Source organism: Bombus impatiens, unplaced genomic scaffold (genome assembly GCF_000188095.3).
Source record: "Bombus impatiens unplaced genomic scaffold, BIMP_2.2 scf_0217, whole genome shotgun sequence".
Taxonomy (NCBI): Eukaryota; Metazoa; Arthropoda; class Insecta; order Hymenoptera; family Apidae; genus Bombus; species Bombus impatiens.
Window position 1 is genome coordinate 725,472 of NT_176636.1, and position 25,190 is coordinate 750,661.

Here is a 25,190-nt window from a genome sequence, read left to right on the forward strand (position 1 = left end):
TCGACTATTTCACGCGACGATGGTTCCGCCATTTGTTAAAATGTATTTGCGAGAAGACGAGGATTATTCGAATCATTTTCGTTCGAAAATCGTCTTAAATAATAATTACACAACGAAGTTTCCACTTTCGTATCTTCGTAACTTCTTTTTATTCTTCGTGTGTATCTCGCGTAGAAAGAAAGGTACCATTGTCATATCGGGAAACAGAACAGGCACTTGCAATTTTATTTTTTCTCGTATTACAGAAAGCTGTTGAAACCTTTCTGTTGCTATACTACGCGAGTATATTTATACATTTACGCGATTCTTTCGAATGCCTAAAAGGACAATGGTCCGCTAGATTTCCACTTTGGACATACGGCAACGGTATTGAGTTTATTGCCTCCTATAGAGCACGCGTGATGCCAGAAGCTGATGATACCGACGCCTGCATTCTGCCGCCCCTTTTTACAACCTTCACCGTTTAGTTTATCTGTGGCCCGATTTCATCTCGAGAATTTATGACGTTCTCCAAGTCCTGCTTCCACGCTATTCAAGGATTCGTTTCGCAATTCCTACTCGAATAGCATCACGGTAATATTCGACGTTTTCATCGAAAATCACGATATGGGCACATTTAAAGGTGTCACGAGAATATAATGTGGTTTCGTAATATACAAAATATGATTCACGGTACGCGAAATATAGAACGTAACCTATCCGAAAGTAAATTTATCACGTTAGAATTAATATTTCTCCGTATTACGTACAATGTCGAAGGAGATACTGCGCGTTTGAAAAATTTGATTTGTTCGAACGAAACGAACATAAACAAATGAAAAATGTATCATTCAGCTCGTTTCAACGCCGGGCTTAAAAATAATTCGAAATACAGGGAACTGGTATTGCGCGATAATTCGTAAAACGTTCTACCGTTCTTTCGGATTTTAAAGCTTTGACAATATCGATTTCGAACATACCGTGTTACAGATATGTTAATGGTAATTCGTTGTCGTGTGTTAATTTCGACCAAAGGATGATTATCGTATGCTATATGTATATTCGACACAACGGAGTAAATCAGTTATTCTTTCGTTCCATTCTTTGATTCGATTCGTTCGAAAAAATTGCTTCGTATGATCATTTAAGGTGGAATAAAAATATCTTTCAAGATTTTTGTGAAACTCGCTATAAATTTGACCGCTGCAGCGGTTTCGTCAGCCGAAGAATTTACGTTCGATGAAAACGATTTCTCCGGGAAATTTTTATTATTCCGACTCACCCACCATTGAGTACGTGGACTAGAACACTGGCTGACTCGGCCGCAGACGGGGCACATGTGTAATTTCCAGAATCAGCAGGTAACGCCTTTGATATTAAGAGACGCGACGTTCGCGTTTGCTTCTCAGTGACTACGTTGATACCTCCCCTTTGACTGTAATTTACCACGTGATCACCCTTGTACCTGCAAATGTAATAACTTTCTGTTAATTAAAATTGTTTGAAAATGTCAATCGATGCTTTAGCTACGTCAGACAACTTTCCTCTTATTGCGTAAACGTACAGAGATTTTCCAGGGTTTATACAAAGATTCCAATAATTACATCGTAAGAACGTATGAAATTTATTTAGCTTTCGATTACGTAATCTTGTAATTCGACGATTTATGAGGAAAGGTAATACTTTGTTAGGAGTCGTGAATTCCATTATAAATATTATTATATGGAAAGGCAATTTGTTTTAGCGTAATATATGTATATCGAAAATAATCGTTGGAAATTCATGGTAATATTATACTATAATAAATTTCACAGTGAGTAAACTGCATATTAATTTTGTAATTATACGACGTTACTGGCAGTACGTTTCCTGAAAATTTCTCTTTTAAAAGATGCGCGACCATTTAAGTGGAACGCATTACATTCTAGCAACACGATGATACATACATACACGTACATATACGTTTGGTTCTGAAATAAAACAGATACGAAGCAACGTATAAATTGGAACTTGGATCAAAATAAAACCGAATTTTCTCATTTTATTCCCATCGTACGCGTAGTTCTCTCGTCTCTGCGCGTTACTGATATTAATAAATGCTGATAAAACGCGACAACGAATACAGTGAACTTGAAATGTCAATGCGGCGAGGAAAAAATAGAAGAGTAGGCAAATGTAACGAAATAAAATAAAAAAAAAAAAAAAAAAGAAAAAACTAGGAATATTACAAAACGCCCTCGTTCGAAATGAAATCGGTAATTAAAGCGCTCTAAATTTACACTGAAGTTTGTAATCCTTGATCCACTTTCGGCCTCTTTTGCTTCACCATTCTTTATCAAACAATGAACTTTTCACAGTTCGATCATTCAACCGTTCAATCAACAGAGAAAGCAACGAGAAGAAAGGAAGCAATTCCGATTCAACGACGATTTTCCATCTGCCAATCAGCATCAGCGGTGTTCTACGTTCATTTTAGCATGTAATCGAGAACCGTCTCGATGAATCATGATGGGCCCTCATTCACGAATGTTCGCTCGTGTTACGCGACGACGCGACGCCATCGTGCGAATTCACGGCATTTATGTTCCCGAGTAAATCGAATTCGCGAAAGTCCAATTAAACTTACCAATAAATGAATGACGGCGGCTCAGGTGTCTGCAATACTATGCAGGTCAGATTGATGTCGCTTCCGCTCTTGATGTACAGCTCCGAGTTACCGTTGATCTTTGCCTTCGACACTAACAACATAATCAAATCGACGTTAGATCGCTGCATCTTCAAACAGCTTGTAAGCGTATTACGTCGTGATATTGTCGGCGACACGTTAAACTTCCATTTCATTCGTTCGCCGATCCTTCGGGAAATAAACGACAAAGCGTTCGTATGAAATATTAATATGCGATTCTACCGGCATTGACATACACTTGCCGCGTTCAAACTGAAACTTCCTTTTAACGTAACGACAACGTAATAACCAGTTATTGTGTCAATTGCAAGAATAACGTGTACGGAGAAACGTTTATCGAAGTAACTTTGTCGCGTTCCCTTAATCAATGAGAGAATTTATTCGCTACAAATGCGGAATATGCGTCAAGCTTGTACTAACCTACGACGCTCAAGTTAAAAGCTTGGCTGATTTTCGATTCGGTTGAAACCTGACACTCGTATGTTCCGCTATCGCGAACTTGCGGTGAACTAATCCTCAAGGTCCATTCGTCAGATCCGTCTCTGTGTAACGACTGGAAACGCTGGTCGTTCGTGTAGGTTAAGATTCCTACGGTGAGAATGTGCAGATCTCGTTTCCTGATCCACGAAACCTGCAAACGAACCGAGAACGATCTTTACGTGACTCGTTTGCAATTCTGGCAGATGTTAGAACAGCCACGAAAATCGTTGCATTTCGTAACATTTTTGGAATTTCGAATCCATATGGATATCGATTTGTGGGAGGAAAAAGGCGTTAGTGGAGCAATTATAGAACTGAAAAGCAAGGGACGGGTAAATTTCGTGAAACGATAAATTAATCGTGATTGGGATGTACCAGTGACGATAAATTCTCATAATCTTTTACTGTTACGCTCGAATAATTCTACAAAAACGAACTTAATATTTATCGGATGAAGCGAAACGTAACAGAAATAGAATTTATGATTGTACGCATTGGTAAATTCAGCGCGGAATTATCGAGAAAATCTTTCGCAGATTCGATGCGCTTTGTCCGCCAAATTTCGTATTACATTCAATCGTGCGAAATCGCATTTTGTCGCCGAGGACGAAAAAAATCAACCAGAGAGAGAGAGAGAGAGAGAGAAAAAAGAGAGAAAGAGTCGGATAACGAGACAAAGATAGGACAGGGATCAACTTTGGACAAAGCTTCCGACGCGAAAACATTTAACCGATCCGCGATAATCTTTGTCCACGCTATCAGCTTCTATCGAACTCAATTATCCAAGAACGGACGCTGAGCCGGTAATTTTTCACGACAAAAAAATTGTTCACGGTTCAATTTAACTTTCGGTCAGATATAATTAGAACACGGAACACGCGGCAACCCTGGAAAATAGATGGCTTATCGGCGAAACGTTTATTCTTCGTGTTGAAAACGGAGAATTGATACCTCGAATGTCGTTGGGGAAAATTAATTGTAGCAAGACAGCGGTTGTTACGTGCTGCCTGAGAACAATGCAGAAATACACTGCGTTACCGTCCTACGGTGTGTTTGTTTTGTCACCGTCGAAATTAATGATAAGACAGCGTAAACAGCCTTTCCTTCGCGATATTTTCTCCCAAAACGCAATTTGAAAATCCTTTTCTTTCCCTTCGCTTCATTTTTAAACTTCCTTCCAACCGAACAAAATAAACTTTTTAGTTACTCCTCTTCCTTATTTTAATATAGCATATAATATGTATATTAAAAGCAATTATAGAATCATTGGAAGATTTTCAAAGAAAATTGCTTTATCGTCCCTTCTCGTCGATTTCGTTATATCTCGGACATTTTTATCGCGTCGTATATCGTCGTGCACACGTAGGATAATAAAAAATATAAAAAGATATCGGGTATGTATCTTTGTAATAAGGATAACCTAGATATAATAAGGATAACCAGAAGTTGAATAAGTTAGTTAGTAATTACAATGCAATTATCAAGTTACGGTACAAAAGAAAGCATAACTTCGAGCTTTATTATAACGTAAGCTTAGTATTTTTTATCATGTCGAGGTAAGACTTCTATCCTATTTTTAATGCTGCATGACAAGCAACGGTATCCTTGTGAGAGCGGTAAAACCAAGCATATTTTTAAACGAACGTATCCAGCTCGCCAACAAAAGCCAGAGATATGTTGGAAACTCGCAGTTTGAGGCCAAGGAAAAATCCTTTTCCTTTGTTTTCAGTTAAATGAAACCCGAGTACCTGTTACCTACTACCACGCGAATTCTTAACCAAAATCTCGAGAATAGCGGATTTAGAATTGAAAATGTGTAGGAATTTAAATATCCTTTAATTATTCGACAAACCAGAAAATTAGAGTCCATATGAAAATATTAGAAATCAGGCTGGTAACAAAAGGAATTATACGATAATTTAGATCGAATAATTATTCATTTGTTCAATTCCATTCTCATTTAAAATACATTGCGAATTAATTTCATTTGTAGATAATTGGAAAATCATGTTTCATTGAAATCGCCCTTGACCGTTCATGCTATTCTGATTTTCCAGAGAACATGGCGCATCTCGACATTTCCATTTATGATTACTCTCAACGAGAATATCGATAATTGAAATGGTATAGGTATCACGTACTAGGATCAACGTAGAAAAATCTTTCGTACATTATTGAGTTTCAAACTAACTACATATGTATATGGTACATACATAGCGACGAAGTGACAAAAACTGCGGCGTTATTTTATATAACGTTACGCTTTGTTTCTCCTTTATTTCGTTACACGCACGATCCTTTTATTCTTTATCTTTCAGGCTGGCGAAATAAATTCCTCGTAAAATTAACGCGCGTATCTATTAAGAATCGACGTTATGCGAGCTTTTAACTCATTAACCAACACGAACACTACTGTCATTATACTTTGTTCATTGTATAACTTTATAATCTCAGATGAAACACCTTTACTTACTGACAGGCACTACTGTGTAACTTTATAATCTAAAATGAAACACTTTTGCCTGCAGGCAAGCAGGTAAATATACTTTGTTTACTGTACAAACTTTATAATCCGAAACGTAACAACTTTACATAGGCAAGCTTGAATAGATCAGAATAGGGAAACGTTATACAATTTCCGAGAAGTAACAAATATCTCTTGATAACTTTATATTCATCGCTTGGATAATAATACGAAAATATTGGAATTCTAATTCCATTGCAAACGCGCAATATGTATATTATATATGTACCGTATACTACGATACTATATACGATACTATAGTCTACTCTAGAGTATCGATTGCGAACGAAGAACAATTTTGGAGATGTACTTATCTTACAATAAGGATTGGTTTAGGATCCTTAGGATCGGGGTTGTTACGGAAAACTACCATAGGAAAAACGTGTATCGCGTATCCGACGTCTTTATAACTGCGCGGTAAATTATATGTCCGTATAACTCAAAATGTCGAGATACGTACATGATCAATGGTCTGTCATCGGAACGAAGCGGTATAATTATATCAGCACTGTGTATATAAGGTGAATTTGTAAGGTTAAGATTCCAATAAAATCAATCCGAATATTTCGGAAAACATGGCAGATACAAATAAACGTTGGGGACAAAAATTGCACGATATCGAGAAGGATATACTATGCTCTTGTGTATTTGATCTCGCGGTGATCCTGAAACCTCCTGTAAAAGACACGATAAATTTTTGAACGGTTGCCTCCGTTTGTTCGTTGCATATTCTTCTAACTAATATTCAACGTTTTCAAAAGTCTGCGAGCTCGTGTCTTTCGCAACACCCATTATCGAGATATGAACATTAAAATTCAACGCGTTACCGGCATTAACGTTATCCGATGTACACCACGGAGACACATAAAGATGTTTTTCATAACGCTGCTACTGATACGGCATTGTCGAAACACAAGATCGCAGTTTTCTAATGTTTCCAAAAAATGGTCCTCTTCGAACGCTCCCTTTGGCGTAATACGTACGTCGTACTGTTCCGTGGAATTTAAAAGTTTGCCAGCGAATGGTGCAAAAAACACAAGTTTGTAGATCGCGTTTTGAAAACGCCAGAACGTCAGCTGCCAAAGTATGCAATGAAAAATGGAGGTATCCATTTAAAAATTACTTTTATAGAAGGTTTCACGGTCACCGCAACATCAACTACGCAAGAGTATGATATTTCGTGATGGCCTTCGTGTTGCTCAATTTTTCTCTGAAACGTTTTTTCGTATCGTTCGCGTTCTTCTAGATTTTTAAGTGATTCGATATAAATCGGACACACTGTACATATATACAGAGTGGTAACTGGTGGTATAAGCTTTTATTTTTTTTTAATTTTTTTTAATTCTTCCATTGAGACAACGATCTACAGTGAGATCCGTCATAACGAGACGTAATAAAGTGGACGCGTACCGAGCGACAATTCAAAGTCGATTTTCTCGAAAACAAAGCCTCGAACGAAAAATTTTTATTCTATATTTTCGACTTCTTTTTTCGCGTAGAATCACCCCCTTTCCGCTTGTACCACCAGTTACCAACCACCCTGTATATATATATATATATATGTTGTTTGGACGTTTGCGCTCGTTGACGACTGTATGAGAAATACCCATCCTCTGCGTCCAGTTCGCGAAGCAGTCGATCCGCCTGGCTCGTGATACATAGTATGTACTTAAGTACGTACATAGTTAGCTAGAAGGACCTAATTTATGGCACGCACATGCGGCGGTCGCTCTCTCTCTCTCTTGCCAAGTTCCACGACACGAAAAACCGAACGACAGTTTCGAACAGTGGCAGCTTCGCGTTCTCATTCCAGCTTCTACATTCCATTTAACACGACCGCTGTCACGCGTGCAAGCGTCGCTGACGCGCAACACGCAAAATTTTCCAGTTGGCGACGAACGTGTTAATCCAATTTACAGTTACTATACAGATCGTATAGGTAAACTCGCAAGATCGCAATATGTTTTGATTCGCAATCAAGTTAGTACGCGAATTTTCGAAATCAATTTGTCGCGAAACGAAGGCTTCGATAAGCGCGTTTAATTTGAAACATTCGATTTATATTCTCACGCAACGTGGCTGTTTTTCCATTACGTTCCTATCGCGACCAGTTTACGAAAATAACAAATAGTCCGTCAATAATAATCCCTGGAGGAAAAGTGATCCATGTATATTGGCCTGTTCATCGGTTTTTAGCGAGTTCTGAGCACTGTTTGAAACAACTAATGGCGCGAAGCTGTCGCGCCAAACAACAATACACGGAGTGTTACCGTTACGTCGCTAGGTTGATTTTACGCCTGCGAATATAAACGCCTGGTTTCGCGCAGATAGAGAACCGTACACCACCGTGCACGCGGCTCGCTGGTTGAAGTGGGGTCGAAGCGAAGGGAAATCTGATTTATCGTCGATTACGATCGGTGATTGGATTCTGACGGGTTCCTGTGCGTCATGCGGTGATGCATGAATAACGTCGATAACGAGTAATGTCACTACTCGACGCTGACCCATGCACTTTAACCGTCAAAGTACTTTCCATTAAGATGACCGTGGATAGGGTGCGTGATCCTTTGTCTCGCGTAAACACGAGCCAAGTATTTACAATTATATCATATTCCATATCGTATTCGAAAAAGCTAGTTTCTTAGTTTGCTACGTTCTGCTTGTACCATGATCGTACCGAGACAAAATGTAAAACGGCTTTTTCTGATATACATTTGGGATCATTAAGCCTTTCTACAGACGCTCTTTTTACTTTCTAACGTAACCTACGCGTTAAAATATCTTTCGTCGAACTAAACTGCTTAATCGCTCGATCATCGTTGTATTAGCCGTATAATTGTAGCATACTACGCGAAAGAATTATCGTGCAAATCGTAGGTCATACGAATTTCAATCGACATTTCTAATCGATTGTAGGCATTGACGCTGGTGGATGTAACAAAATCTTCGATTAAAAGTCTAGTTCAAAGAATAGCCTAATGCGAATGCTCATATCGCGAGTCTTTGTACCTGCGAATTTTCGATTACTTACATTTGGCGTGCATTAGATTCAAAGATTTTGCAAGAAGAAACGAATTTGGTAATTATTTACAAATTATCGATTATTATTTCATTATTAATTATCCACACGACTTCGTCGATTTCAATGATCTTGAAATATATCGTGAAATGTGTTGTCAAAGTCACCACACTCTGAACAACTTTTTCTCGTACGTGTTGCCATCGTTCGGCTTTACTCGCCGATATATTCGCAGAAGTTTCCGTCTCGACGAAAGTATGATTTTAATAATCGAATAGTCGTCTCTTTCAGTATCACGGCTAAAGTATTTCCAATTTCGAATAACTACAATAACATAATATAAAGCTTAACGCGAATCATATCTGTCTTATTTAACACCTTAAGTTTCTAACGATTATCCAGAATAATCCCAATAATTATTATGGATAATAATCCATTCATTCTTCTTTCTTACGTGACTCGAAAATGATTATCGAGAACGAGTTACGTTTTGTTAAAAACGCCGGATAAAGGACTTTCCGTCTTTGCCAGAGCGAAGCGTAATCGTAAAGTAAATCGAAGCGAAGTTGTTTGCGAGTATCTCGGGAACTACGGCCGAGCGATGATAACTTGCAGAGGGAAAAGTTGTTCGGAAGTTCATCTTGACGAAATATCTCAAGACCATCGAAATTGGCGAGGTCGTCCGCTTCGTAAACAATTATCATGAATTTTGCAGCCGGTCGATCGTGTAAAGATACGCTTGGTTCATCGCAAACGTTAAATAAAACTGGGAAAAAGAGGGAATACGTCACGCCGTGGAAGCAGAGTTAAAATCGGATCGAGGAATCACGGCAGAATTTGTCAGAAAATGTAGGATCGATGAAACGAGAGGAAAAGAGCGTAGTAGACGAACGGAACGCGACAACCGGACTTTCATCAGCCGCGACTAGTCATTCGTGTAACACGACCTGGTCGGGGTCTCGCGCGTTTTTATTACATCAACGAGAGTCAGCCAATAAGGTAACTGGAAACTTACAGCACGATCACCAAGATTGCGCACCCTGCAGTGCAGGAAAGCGGTTTGTCCGACGGTCGTCGTGGTATCTCTCTTCGTTGTGTTGTCGAAGTAAGGCTGGCTAAAGGGTTGCTCCCAGTAAGAAGACGGATGGTGCTCCACCACCGATCCTCCGCTCTTCGCCGTGCACTCTGCCAAAAGCAATAAACACCGTTAATGGTATTTCGTTCTCGTCGAGCTAGTCCATCCACGCGTTTATTCACGTTGCACAAATTTTCGTTGCGTGGATAGATCGAAGGACAGTTGAAGCTGTCGCGTGATACGGAGAACAAAAATGACGTATATTCCCGATGTATGTACGTACATTCATGGGAGCAACATCTTCGTTCGAACGATTATTCCGATAAAATATAAAAAATACGCCAAGAGTAACAAAGGATGCAAGTTGCTAACAGAAAGGCAAGTACGTTTTACGTTCCGTCCTCTTTATAAGCTGGGCAACGAGAAAGAAACGAAGTAAAATAGCGATGTCACGGTAAAATCACAGCTCGGTAATGGCTTAGAGACCGCGCCCTAAGGTGTATTGTTACCGTGCTTTCTTTCGTAGCTTTTGCGACCGACGAACTGTCAATTTTTCAAATTTGTTTCAACCAAACCGATGCTATATTTTTAAGCTTGACACAGAAAAATTCTAGCTCTTTCAGTTTGCCGACGATATCCTCGTAGTGTTATTTTCATTTTGTACACTTATGCAGGTATTAAATAGCACCTACGTCTAACTGGTTGTTACAGAACTGCATAAAGTTGTAATAGTTCTAGTCATTCTAGCAATTCTAATAGCTCAGTCTAGTTCTGAACTCGTGACCTCACCATCAACAAACTGATTTTCACAAATCGACGTAGTTCTTGTTCTTCCGTAACACGAATTCAACTTGCTACTACGATTCTACTCGAATCCTACTCCGTGAAATTTATTAAACGAAGCACGTTGACGACATCACGGTTGCTGATATCCGTATCTGATCTCTGAATCCATCCGATTTCATTCGACGAAATTATTAAAAAAAAAAAAAAAAACCAGTTTGTTGTTACATCCATCAAAATTTATCGCATCCCTCGAATGATTTGATTCTCAACATTTCCAAAATAATGAAATGTCTCTAGAGTTTCTACAAACGAGAAAGTTTCTCTATCTCGGCATGGTAATTCCTAGTATTGTACAAGTACTAGTCGTTTTTTCGAATTAGTCATGCAACGAATTTTCATACTGTCATGATATATCATTTGATAAAGTAAGGATATACATATAAATATTCAGGCAATTCTTATTCCACTGAATTTAAATACTAGTTGTCATATTCGTCACGAAGGTGTAGTACGATTATATGAATTTCCTTTGTTCGTATTATTATTCACCAGAGCCGCAAAACGAAATTTGAATTTTAATGAAAACGTGTCTGAAAGAATTCACGCGATCAATAATCGATAACTCATTAGTAACGCAAATGTAGCAGCAGGATCTTTTTAGTGGAATAATTTTGGTAACCGAATCAAAGGTTTGTAAATGAATTAACAAATTTGTAGAGCGGAAGTTGATCATTTTTCATCCTTATCGTGGATACATTTAGCATGTATCTTTTCCCTTTACGTTCTGTACTCTTCGGTTCCGTGTTTCTAAATTCATATGTTCATATATTCAAATTATAGCGATCGATACACGTATGAATGTACTTTCGAATCGGTTTAGCTTCGGCTTAAAATTCCGACAAAATAATTTTCCATCGTCTTTCCTCGTCTCTGACGAATACGTTTTATTCTAATTGTAAGAAACACGTTGCACTTCTCTAAATAGACAAATTTTTGTAGCGCAAAATGTTCTCTCGCAAATTATTCACTGATTATTGAAATCAATTAACGAAAACGGGCAGAATTTATTTGTTTCGAGAGAATTTCATATTTTCATTTTTTTATCTAGGTCGAATCTTGGAAAATTAATTTTTCGCCATTCTGATAAAGGTCGAATATTTTTTTTTTAACGACTGTTTGTAACGTTGACTTAATGCAATACCCAAGTTGATCGATTTTACTTCGATTCTATTTCTCTGTATTTTCCCTCGACGGTACGTTCACTAGTCCTCAATTTTTTTTTCATTTTCGTTACTCTTTATGCATATTTTATTCCACGTTTCAGTTAAAATCGAAAGATAGTACGTGCTACCAGAAGGAAACGTATCTAACAAATTTTACGTGATAGGAATTTTCTTCGAAAACATTCAAATAACATCGATACTTCAGTTCCATTGTCAAACTGAACTAAAACTGGACAATTTTTTGTACGATACTCGAACGAATTGAAAACTCCCCTTCGCACAGGAATACATATAAATCGCGGAGAACGATAAAATTCGTTATTAGCGAAACATTCGTTCGATCGTTCGTGAAAATGGTTTGCAGACTAGCCAGAAGCGGCGTTTCCTTGCTTTTGAGCGTGCGAAATTCGTTTGAACGAAATTATAGAAACGAATTTAAGTGTACGCGCAGCTGCGGCATGATTTATCGGACGCAACTAAAATTTGAATCGATAATTAATCGGTCGTATAGCCAGCATTGCGACAGAATCGCGTGTTCGCGTTCAAGGGTCCTCTAATGGTTGGCTTTTTCACCTGTCACTCAGTTTGTTCGTCGTACTGCTCTCGCTGTTAGCTTTTTGCTAGAGAGCCACGTTACACGAAACGTCCAGTCATAAGATATTCGAGCACTAGCCGGTCGATAAACTCGTGTAAAAAGGATCGTAATTGGTGTCGCGCTCTACCGGAACACGCCACATGCGAAAAAATACTTCGCTTTTGATCAATATCGTCATCGAGTTTTTATATTCGAGCGAACGTGAGAAACGCGTAGAACGCATCGAAAGCCACCCGTTACTGCTTCGAATCGGTTCGATCGTCGTGTTGCTCCGATCGAAACGATAACTACAACAAAATATGCCACTGCGTTTCTACAACCTGTGATTTTCAAATAATCGATCACTATTTTAACGTTTTCCACCGTGGCTTCGACATCGTTTCTCAATTTTTATTAGTTTCCGCGTATTTACGCAGTTCCTAAACCAACCTTCAAATATTTTTCTGCTTCAAAATAACAGATATGTTTTTCTATTCCCGATTTATTTATTGTCTTTGTAACGGTAATCATATTCCGTACGGAGCAATATTTCTCTTCTCAGTAAACTGAATTTTACCGATTCGATCATTTGTCAATTTGTCAATTTATTTAGTTGATAAAAATAAAAATTAATCGTGATCGAAATAACTAACAACAAGCAGCATCGTTAAATATCTCTCTTCAGCGACGTAAATTTATTAAACGAAACATTCACGGGTTAAAATTCAAAGCAAACGTAACTTTATATTCTATTTCTCAGATTACTATGACCGCCGCGCCGTAACGACTTTATTTCCGGCTAATGATGTTTTCACTGAAATACCGTGTCGTTATATCTCCAAGGGTTTCTTTACACGCCTCAGTGAAGTTGGAAATTTTATGAAGTTTCTCGCGTCAGAACCTCGTAACTTGCAGGTCGATTTTTCATAAACGCGACGATGTTATTAAGATCTCGAATTATTCGACAAAGTTGCACGTTTGACGAACCGCCTTAAATGATTAACGATAATACAGGATCCAATAAAGCGTGTTTGATAAAACAACAATAAGAAATTGCAGCTTAATTTCGATAGTATAACCTGATAATAAACTTTTTACCCAACAAACTGTAACGTATCGATGAATAATAACGTCGCAGAAATGATACAGACGTTTGTAACTTAATTTATGGCTGGGATAAAACGAAGAACAGTATTTTTATAACAAACGGGGCATTATATGTATATTCGCGGAATAAGGTAAAACAAAGTAAACCGAACGTGTTACAAAAACGCATACACATAGCTTACGGTAAAGTAATACAGTGCGGCAATAAATAAATAGTTGGCAATGAAAAATACTTCATGCGATATTTGTTAGTTGCATCGCACAATACGTAGATCTGCTGGCGATGAATTTATTTCGCTTGTAAATCTGTTAAAAGAGAAACTGTTTTAACTGCATCGTAATGGCCATGCAACCTTTCTATCCAACTGTGTACGAACAAATAAATTATTATCGGCGTGAACGCGAATTTCTCGGTATATTAACGAGAAATCGCTGTGAAAAAAACGAGCTCCTGCACGATACGGGTCAGAGGCCAAAGACGCTTTAAAACGCGGATGAAACTATGTTATTTCATTAATAGTTTAAAATAAGGAAACATTCGTATTTCTTATTTTCACATATTATAAATTGTACCCTACGCGTCTTACTCCTGGGCGTTCGCGGTCAGCTAGCAAGACAATTCTTAGAAGGCTTAGTGACCAATGACCGAGGAGGGATGATAGTGGTCGTCAGTCGAAGGAAACATAAATGTTTGCTTATATTTCATATATTATGTTGTAAGTTGAACGCTACGCATCTTATTCCTGAGAATTCGCGACCAATTGGCAAAAGAAGGCTCAGTGGCCAGCGAGCCGAAAGCCGAGAGGCGCGGAGGGGATAATAATGGTCGTCTGTCGAGAACGCAGCACGAGAATATTTGTACAGATTCGTTAAAACGGAAGTCGTCTCGAGATGGTAGCTGCAAAGGAGGAGTTCGTTAACCTTCTTTGTTCTATCTGAACTTTGGTTTTGGAATGCTTTGAAAAAAACTCGAGGTGCTTGCTAATGGCTTGAAACGAACCACTCGTCGATAGGCGCCGTTCGTTGAAACGCGCTTCTTTTTGTACCAACTTCTACCAACACCTAGCTTCCGTTTCCTCGCCGACAGATAGTTCGGAAGAAAAGCATCGGCATCGGCAGTGAAGGTTCACGGGATGCTTTTGTGTGCCGAACTATGCCAGAAATGTTTTAACATCTGTAGAATATTTAACGAGGAAAGTCGGGATTTAAAGGAGCCATCGCATCGGTTTTCATCTTTGCTTCGCCAAGTTACAATTATCTTGGAGGCACGGTATTGTCCCTCGATGGTTGCGATCGGAATTACCGAGAACGCGATGGATATTCTATGGATATGCCGCGTCGTCAGAACAGCAACGAGCATAATACAATTATCGGGTAGAAGAATTTTTACATATCGGAGCGTTCTGTTTCGCAACAAAGGCTTTTACAGATAACGAACCAAGCCTTTTCCTCTTTCTAGTTGAGAAATTAAAAACGAGACCCTCGCGTTTTGCGCCACCTGATTGTTCCTACAATATCAGTTACGAAATACTTGCAACGAATAAATAATATGATAGAGAAGAATCAGCTTCTTTCGCGTGTTTCGTTATTTCATTAATCGTAACACAACGTTACGTTATTATTTCCATCGAACCTACACGTAAACATCGTGATATAATTCCACCGAGAGATAATCTACGTTAGTCTCACGGTACTCGCCAGAAAAGAGAAACTTTCTTGTTTTAGCGGAGAAGGCAATACGAGTCTTTGTGAAATATATTTGAAACGTTTGCCTGTGGTAAGCGTGGACGGATCTCGCTGTAGACTTGTTGCATCTATCTTTGTTTATCATATTGTGCACAACGAAACGAAAGCAATTAATTTAATAGCAGCAACGAATAATCGCGTCTGGAGCCTCCAACAGAATGAATTTGTTGCAATTGTCGATCAATTCGATTCTCTACCGTTTAATTAATTGCTATTGTTCACGCGATGAAATAACCCGATATAACTAAAAATAACGAACGATAAATACGCAAAAACACACAACGATACTATACACGTATGTCCAATAATAAACCACTTGCCTGTTACAGAAGGTTCTCTAATGTTTTACGTTTCTAGGTTATCTTTACCGACGAGTCTAGCAGAGCCAGGCTGAAATATACACTTTTCTTTTCTTTAATCTCACACTATTGTTTCACCTTCTTCTTCGGTACAACACTCTCGCAGTTTACTTCTATTTGGTTGTCAACGCTCGTTGTATTTATAGACAGTGGCTTGTACGTTTGAAGGTGATGTATGTTCTCAAACCGAAGACATAACAGACCACGCGGGTGTATTTAACAAAGTTTAAAGAGAATGTAAGAAAGAAGATAGGAAAATATCCTCGAAATGTCTCGTTGCACTCGTTGCTAACGGTAAGTGAGAATGAAATGCGAAACCTCTTGCTGAAATCCGAGTGGCTCGTGTCCTCGACATCACGCCTTGCTCGTTCTGAAAGTTAGCACACACCGGAAGTAGTGCACTCCACGCATTCTCTAGCTTACTTTTTTCTACACAAACCTCTTCACGATACGATATCTTCCACGCTAATGTCATTTTTACAAATATGTCACAAATCTGCTGTTCCACTTTCTCGGATGTTACTCCGATAACGTATCGTCGACGTCTGTTATTACGTGGTTGAAAATCTCGCCAGTAACTCGTTCGCTCATTTCGACGCTAACTCGACCAAGTAAATTTCTCAAGCCTCGAGCTACGAGTACATCCGACGTACATCATCGATTTCTCTGTTAATTAACGTGTAATTAGAGATTTTATCCTCTTCGGGTAATTATCAAAAATGTATTAAACCAGAGAAATAAAACTTCTTCGACTCGATTTAACGATGACAAACGAACGACTCATTTCCATTCTGTCCTCTAATTTTCCTCCGCGAAGGTTACTTCTACGTTAAAGAATATTCCTCGGTGTTCGATGCGATAAGATCGTCAGTGTCCGATCTTAAATTAAATTTCAAACTGTATCGGACGGTAGACGAGGATTCGGCCAGAAAACACTGCTAAACGATTCTTTGATAAATCGATATGAGTTAGGTTCTTCGTATCTTGATAACCACGTCTGGCACACGTTAGCCTCGAAGCACGGATAAATTGAACTCTCGGCTCTAAAGACCGACCTATTGGCTATAGGAAATAGTAGATAACCAGAGATTCGTCTAACGATCTAACTCGTCTTCTCTTACGATGTTATTCTTTCACGATGCTCGTATTGTGAAACGCGAACGTTTTAGGTACAAGTCTCTATACGTATTTTGGAAGCCACGTCTACCTAAGTTTCCATTAATCTTACGTTAAAACTTAACGCGTTGACTTGCTAAACACGCCTTGTTACCGTGGAAGAGTTCGCTGGTATGAAAAAGTTGCAACTCCTGAAAGAGCAACCGTGCGCGCTTCGTCCAATCTTTTTCGAGCTGATGAATGTAAGTTGCCGCGATTAACGAGTGTGTTTATTCAAACGAGCGTGCCTTTCTTCGATAGTAAATAAGAACCGGGTTACGTAAATCGCGCAGAACGGTCCGCGCTATACGAGAGACGATCTATATAACCTTAGAAACGATGCTCCCTCGTTTCCTGTAAAAGTGAAACGCCGAGTGAAGAAGACTTTTCGTCGTTTCGTTTCTTTTACTGCGCTGGAATAAAACACCAGGAGAGATAGTTCTTTTATTATTTTACTATTGTCACTTCATAAAAGTAAGAACGAGAATGGTAGAATCCTTTTATTTCTCGTTCCTCTCCTCTTTTTTCTTTTATTTTTTCCTTCGTGAAGATATAACGCTAAAGAAGAAACACTCTGGTCGTTAATTTTCTCCGTGTCGCAAATGTAATACGTAAAGACGCAAATTCTCTATCGTTCCGAGCTTCTATTTAAATCCGGTTTCAACTTTCGGTATTACGAGAGATGCGGCGAAATTTACTCGAGTCGTTCGATTTTTCAAAATTAAACGCGAGCAACAGGATTCTCGATCGTCGTTGCTTGTACCTTTATCGCGGGAAGGTTGAAACGAAAGAAGAGTCAAATCGAAGCGACGTTTTAACTTTGTTATTACGTTCGGTGGAAGAGTTTGATATTCGAAAGTAGCCGAATCGCGTTAACATAGAATGAGAAATAGGGTATCAGAGTGAATCATGGGTCAAACTCAAATCTTGTTTTCGTTATACAAGTTTAAACTTGCATATAACGTAGTAGAAAAGTTGTTCGTAAACTCTTGTGACGCCATATCGTTATACAATAAGACTTATCCGCACGGGGATTTAGACAATCGAGTCGTACGATCAGTTCCGCCGTCACAGATTTTCCTACGAGACATCTTTCAACCTATCGACGAAATTTATCATCTGACAACCACCGGTGTAGTCTCAAATTAGGAAACTCACTCCGAGGCTTTCAAGATCAGCGGCGCACCCTTTCCAGCGCGTTTCAGGGAAGACGTTTAAGCAACAACGAATTAGGTTCCATTCGCGTCATATCGATTTTTCACAGTGGCGAAACACTAACCTTATGCAATTTTATATCGCCGTAAAAAAATTCGATCGCTTAACATATATCATAGATACGTATCCGTTTTTTTATTTCTACCGTTATTCTATCGTAAGTTAAAGTAGCAGATAGTTAGGTTTAATATCAATGCCTATATCATATACACGCAAAAGATAGAAACATAAATAAATAAAAGATTTTCCTTTGAGAACAAAATAGTCCGCGAGGAAGCATCTGCATCACAAGGTCTATCTTTCCGAATTATGCAATTTTATTCCTCGCTGGATCATCCTCTCGAATCTAGAACATCGGTGACTTACTTATGTACATGCGTTCATGTACACATGTATATCTATGTAGGTTTTGCATGAGAATACATCTTGAAAGAAAGAGATATTCAAAATATCGGAAAAGCGTCGTGATAGAAGACTTAGGAAGTAAATTCAACAGAACCAAACTACTATTCTCGAGGTTCGTAAATGCCATTTCCACTTCAATGATATTTCACTTACGTCGTGGTCAATCAGGATATTTCCTGAATTCAAAACCACAGATATATAATAGCGATATAAATATATAACAAGGCGAAACGTTAACCGCCGTGTATTACGACAGTCAGATCGATAACGTTTCGAGTGAGGTGGAGCTCGTGATAAATCAGAAAACGTAAGAGCAGAGCGCATTTATCAGGCGAAAAACAGGTCTCTAACGAAAATATGAAGATTCACGTTTGTGGAACACGTTTAAATTGGAATCTGTCGCAGTGCTTGGCGCAAGTGCTTGCCGTAATGCGAAAACTTTTTTCGAGTCGAACTCGACGTCTTAACTTGGCTCCTGTTCTTTCGCGAAACACCCGCACAACGACTAAAGGACTACGGCTCAAGAAGCCACGAGTATAACGTATTACGAGTAGATATACTCTTCCACCCTCTTCTGTCTACTCTCCGCTTGTCTTTCTCTCAGTGTTCCGTAATTCCTTGCTGTCGTCGGTGAATTGAATTCCGAGGCATTTTTTAAGAAATCAGCAGATCTATCGAACGCTTTCAAAGGCGAAGCTTCTTCGCGATACCGCCACCGTGCTGGTTCAAAAGAATTTTCTTGTTTGCGGGAATATCGGGCAAATACATATAACCATGAAAATGTAGGAAGCGTAGTCGATAAACAGTGAGAGTAGATTTTCTTCATCTTGCGTGGGTATTCCAGCCGGACTAACCGAAAGGTAGAGAAACACGAGAAAATACTTTGCGCGAGTTGTAACGGATTACATATAGCGAGAGAATAATATATGGCGCATAAACAGGAAGTTTTATTTGATTCTGAAATTAAATAAGATTTATTCAGATCGTTTCGAAACGACACATTTCGCGGCGAAACTAAGAACTTTGTTCTTTAGGCAGCGCTTTATGTTTTAAAGCTCCACGGGGCGTTTCCCGTGATACGCTCGTACATAGTTATTCAACCACAAAGTATTCTGGTTACGTTTTCAATGAAACTATTTCCTCGTCTTTTGCAACGAGAAGCGTCTATGCCGAAACGAATATCGTTCCGAAATATTACCGTCAAATATGTTTCGCTCGCGTAAATTGTTTCATACGAATAAAACTCTCCAATTTCTATTTACTACTTTTGTTTGAATTTTATGTTAAGTTCGACACTACGTAGGCGTCTGTCTCGTATTACTAATTCGTGATAATACCAACATCGCGATAATATTAATTTCCCTAATAATATCAGTATCCTGATTATGCATTCGCTTATAAAGGATGATACTTGTTAATATACAGTAATGTACAGTATTGAATTTCAAATATACGTATACTTCCAAAAATACATGGTTTCCTAGTACAATCAATCAAATCGCGGAATATCCTACGACTACGTGTATTATGCCACGCTTACTATGTATAGTTCTGCAGCATCGAAATAGCGCTTCAGATATCGTGTATCGGTTCGTAACGTTTAAAAATCGCAAAAATATCACGGTGATCCGGTAAACCGAACTCGAACTACGAATCTAGTGCAGCTCGAGGGACGAACATGATCCTTAAACTCAACGCGACATATGGAGCGTATCTCGTACAAGCTACAAATCACGGGGATGAAGACTATGATATTCGGTGCCGCAGAGCGTAGACCATGCCGTCTGACACTTTCTACGAAGATTCTAAGAATCTAAGTAAGATTAAACGCGAAACTTTCCTACTCATGGAAATCCATAAGGAAATATCAAAGTCTGCGCTATGAAATTTCCAAGTAGAAAGGATTAACGCGTACGCCGATTCACGAACTCGCCCGCACGATTAAACGTAACGACGAAAGGCAACATTCGCGATCTTTTTATGAAAATTTCCCGTTTCCTGATTCGAACGGTTATAATTTCGATAAAAATTCGATATCACCGATATGGTTGGTAGCAATGAGGCAACGCTCTAGCGGAAACAGAATGAAACGTTCCGTTTAGAATAACAAAGTCGAGTTGAATTTTTCAGATGTATCGCGTGCGTACGAGAACAATTTTTATCTTTTATTACAAAGGAAAAACGCGTATGAGGTAATATTTGATCGTTTGAACTGGACTGGATCGTGTGAATTCAGTTTCCGGAGGTACGTTTCCCATATTGATATTTCTTAAATCAGCCGGAAACGTCAATGGGTACCACTGGATAATAAATGCTTCTTTTAACCAGAAGTGTTCGCAAGAGCGTTCGATCGGTTTCTACCGTTATCTGCCATGGAAAACCAACGAGGAGTTTTCGCGTTTTACGGGTCTCTTCTTGTGTACTTTCGCCTCGTTAATGGAAGCAATCCAACAGGATGATATATACATTTTCCTTAACGAAGTATAAACTGTTACCACGATATTTTATGGACTTTGCTGCTACCACTTTTGAACGGAGAACATTTTTAATTTACTCTTTCCTCTATTTCTACTTCGTAGTAATTTGTACGGTTTTAGTAATGATCCGGTAAAGTGCGACGTTATTTAGGTCATTCGCATAGCTATGCTTTCCGCGTTAAACTTCCTATCTGTATTTTACATTCGCAACTTCTCGTCTCGTAAATTAAACTTTAGATTTGTGATATCGAATATCGAGGGAAAAGAGCGATAGCTTTTCCAAGCGAAAGAGTAAAACTTGTTACTTGATATCGAAACCTAATTTCATCTCGCTCCTAATGGTTTCAAACGTTTCATTTACGTTGCGTTTTATCATTCGTAGCATCTCCGTTTTAAAAATCTTATCGTAGTAAATCGTAGAAAATCGTAATAAAACTTGATAGTAAAGGGAATAACGTTTGAACGCGTTTAACGAACAATCGGCCTAGTACGTACGTACGATAAATGTTCAAATTCGATTTTCTCGAAAACTATGCCGAGAATGAAAAAATCTTACTCTACGTCTTTTCTTTACTTTCACGCTGCAAATCGCGACGTACTCGCTTTCGCGTGTGATTCGCTTGAACCCTGTATAACTCGATAGCGTAACGTATTTGTAGACACAGCAAACACAGGGACCACGCTATTAATTCGAATTTCAAATGACTGATAAGCAATCGCACGGTGCACTCGCGCGTGTGATACACTAGTATGAACATTTATAGTTACTTCTATACGCTGGTGATCGATGTCATCATAAATTCCACGACGTTACTTGTTTCCACCTGCTCCTCCACACCCGTTGCATGTCTGCGCATTTATCAGCGACTTAAGAGGCGTTCCTGAAGTCATTGCTAGTCGCGTTCTATTTCGACAAATCTAACCGAATTTAACCAGTGGCAGGTATCGTTTTTGGATTTGCTTCGTCGAAGCGCGTTACATCTCCCAAGTATTTCGTTGATACGTTTATCGATCATTTTTATCTATTTTACGATCGCTAATATCCGAAAAGGAAATATCGGTTTCGATGTTGCTTCGATAAACTTGTTCGCAAACATTCAAGATATTCGTTTAATTTACAGATGCGATGATTTTCATTTAAAAATAATAATTATTTCGTAGAACGTTGAAATATATATTTGAATTATATGCGTTTCAACTGAACGCTTCGTCTCTATAAATAAAACTCTTGAAACGTGCAATATTTTCTGCCATACTTTGACATATTTTAACAGAATCAATTAAGCTGCATACATATTTCAGGTGAAATAAATATTGAAAGCAATAAATATACACATACGTTTTGTATATGTTTCGGTTTGATATCTGCAGACTGACCACTAATACGAGAGGAGGAACCACAGAGAGAGAGAGAGAGAGAGAGAGAGAGAGAGAGAGAGAGAAGGAAAAAGAAGGATAGAAATTTTGGGAAATTGTCAGTCATTCACATATTGACAGTACGAGTGTAAGAAGCCCGTCTCGAGAATATTCATATTTTTTTTGACAATTATGCAGGTTTATAGAATTTGTAATTAGTTTCTCAATCAGTTTGAATCAGATATTCCATTGAAGAAATATTCGAGTAAATATCACTGCTATTCGAACGTGTACACACACAAACACGTACGCGTACGTACGTATAATGTTCGCATGTACAAAAGATAATGCGAAACGGATTAGCTTCCTACGTGTGTATCCCCACTCATTACCTGGTAAACTGTTTCTCTGTATATTATTCTACGATATATTCTATAGTATATAACGTTTGTATTTGCACTTGTAAATGAGCTTTCGAAATAACGATAAAGGTAAGGTTACAACGTATTTTTTAGATTACATTCTACTTTACCGTTACTACCGCGTTCCACGTTATTTCCGCTATCCGCATTTGTATTTGCAATTACGATGTAGCCAGCAACTTTATTTCATAATTAAAAATTATTGTGCGATTGTATTGGTGCGTGGTAACGAGACACCGTCGTGCGACTTTCAACGAAACCCTAAATAACACGGTTACACAGTTTGCGTTTCATAGAAAAATTATGCTGCTGAAAACGTGGTATTCCGATCGAGTATCGGTAAATCGAATTTTCTTTTTAAATCGAGCTGGCTGCGTCATAATTGCGCGTGAATGAACCTTTTTCCATTATTTCTATTCCACGATAAATTTATCCTGTCGTGTACATACATCAAAACATTTGTTCTTGTATTATTCTCTGTCGATTACACACGGACGCGTGAACAAATACGTCATCGATGATTTTTTCTTTGACCGTGCTATCGGGAACTTTCAATCTCGCAAAGAAAATTACTTCTAAAATTGTAAATCTCTTACTTCATTGAATTATCGTTTGTGTACAACTTTTACTCGAATTTTTACCTTATCCGTTTGTGTTTGTACGCGCATATTCATACACTGTTTATGGTCGTAGAGTTAGCGCGCGAAGTTCGCAACTCGAGGGACTTCTCAAAGATGTACTATCCAACAGCGTCGCTATAAAGCGATAAACCAGAGAGCAGAGAGGAAAAAGAGAAAAAGACAGAGAACGCTTTTCCTTCGCGGAAAATGAACCAGCTGTCCCAGATTCAATCTCTAAAGGAACAAGACGAATTCCCAGGAGTTTCCAAATGTAGGACAGTGAAATGTCACGCGAGCAGAACAATTGTTTTTAAGGGTTTCGAATTTGTTTCGGGACGACGAGTTCACGAAGGTGCAGTTTCTACATAGTCCGACTAAGTATCTTTCGTTTCCAATTCTCTGTTCAATTTGCGTTCAACGTACGAAATATCGTCGCGTCTGTTAAAGCGTTCTATTCGACGGTAGCCGACTTTCTTCCCTTTATCTTTACAAAAAAAAAAAGGATTGCTTTTTTGACATTTGTGAACGTTACCCGATGTTCTGAAACTTCTATCGACGTGTCGTCTATTAATTCGGCGAGTTACTAATACGAAAGAACGTTAAAATTAACGAAGAAAAAATGCGATTAAGAGATTAAAATATACCGTTTGAAAGGAGCAAAGTAGTAAAAAGATTACGAACCAAATTCAAATAAACGGGAGCTCGTGCGATAAACGTTAGAGTATCGTGGTTTGAAAGGAATCGATGGGCAGAACGTTCTGCTACGCGATCGATCAAGGATGAAAGCGACTCGAACCGATTACATCCTTTAAATACGGATATCGGTACGAGAACGGAGAGACGAAGCAATTGGAAGTAAAGGATCTCAATTACGTGGAACGAACGAACGAACGAACGAACGAACGAACAATTTTGACGAACAACGAATCGACGATAAACGCAAGAGAAAAAGGGTTTTAGCGTCAGCAGCTAGCAGCTACGATAAGAGTGGTCTCGCGCTCCAAAACCTAATTACATTTCTGTTTCCACGAAAACGAAACGATCAGGAGACTCGATTTACGAGAAACTTTGTCCATTGAAACGAACGTCGGATATAATTGAGTATCGGTTGCAAATAAGAATGACGATTTTTAAATAGTGGACGTTGCGAATCTCCTAATCCTACTCGAATGAAAAGCCTTCCTGCAACTTTTTCAATTTGCCATGGCAAAGGAAACGCCTGATAAATACAAGCATTTCATTGTAATTAGAGCTAAGCAAAGGATAGTTGGAGAAAAGTGAGAAGCTTGAAAAGAACGCCGTAAGCGACTAAGGATCTTCGAGGATTTAATTACAGCAACTAAAGAAACGTGCGAGCTCGCGTCTTTATGTATAAGGTGTTTGAAATCTGTGTACTCCGTACAGATGGAAATATACTGTATTTCATCGGATGCATCTAATACGATTAATAATGAAATTTTCTATAATCTGTTATCCGAGGAAAACTTTATTTACCGTGCTTTCAACTTCAGCGAGTAAGATTTATTTCCGCAGCTCGGCTCCTAAACTTTCGCGACATACATCGAAAATTCTGTGCTAAACCTGGCTACGGTGATGCATCGTAACGAATTTTCTCAATGTTCAGCTAATTCTTATTAATTATTCGCTGTTCGTTTAATTATTCGTTGATTCGTTGTTGGAAATATTTTATAAGGATATGAAACTTTATAAGATCCTATAGTTGGATCTTTTATTTATATGTCGGGTTTACATTAGAATTAGGGTTAGGGGCGTGAAACGAATCTTCGTTTGGATCGCTCGTTCTCGTTATGCAATAGGGAAGACATTGACTAGTGCAAATACGATTATCATAGAACCGGACAAGTAGCCGTGGTAATTAGATACTCGAGAAACTAATGACAATGATCCTAGGTCCAATAACGAATCCGCGGTCGACGGGATGATAGGTGAACGTGCTCACAAAATCTAAGTCGGACGCGTAA

General features: G+C 38.6%; 1 protein-coding gene across 6 annotated transcripts in view; it reads right to left on the bottom strand.

Moving 5' to 3' along the window:
- LOC100749877 (basement membrane-specific heparan sulfate proteoglycan core protein) overlaps positions 1 to 25,190 on the bottom strand; it is a 263,394-nt gene that overhangs the window by 37,962 nt on the left and 200,242 nt on the right. For all 6 annotated transcript variants that reach the window (XM_033319796.1, XM_012383426.3, XM_033319795.1 and 3 more), the window contains 4 exons: positions 9,704 to 9,873; positions 3,086 to 3,296; positions 2,606 to 2,717; positions 1,266 to 1,444 (listed from right to left, as the gene is read on the bottom strand). In XM_033319796.1, coding sequence (XP_033175687.1) covers positions 1,266 to 1,444; positions 2,606 to 2,717; positions 3,086 to 3,296; positions 9,704 to 9,873 — 672 coding nt within the window. The remainder of the gene's footprint in view (positions 1 to 1,265; positions 1,445 to 2,605; positions 2,718 to 3,085; positions 3,297 to 9,703; positions 9,874 to 25,190) is intronic.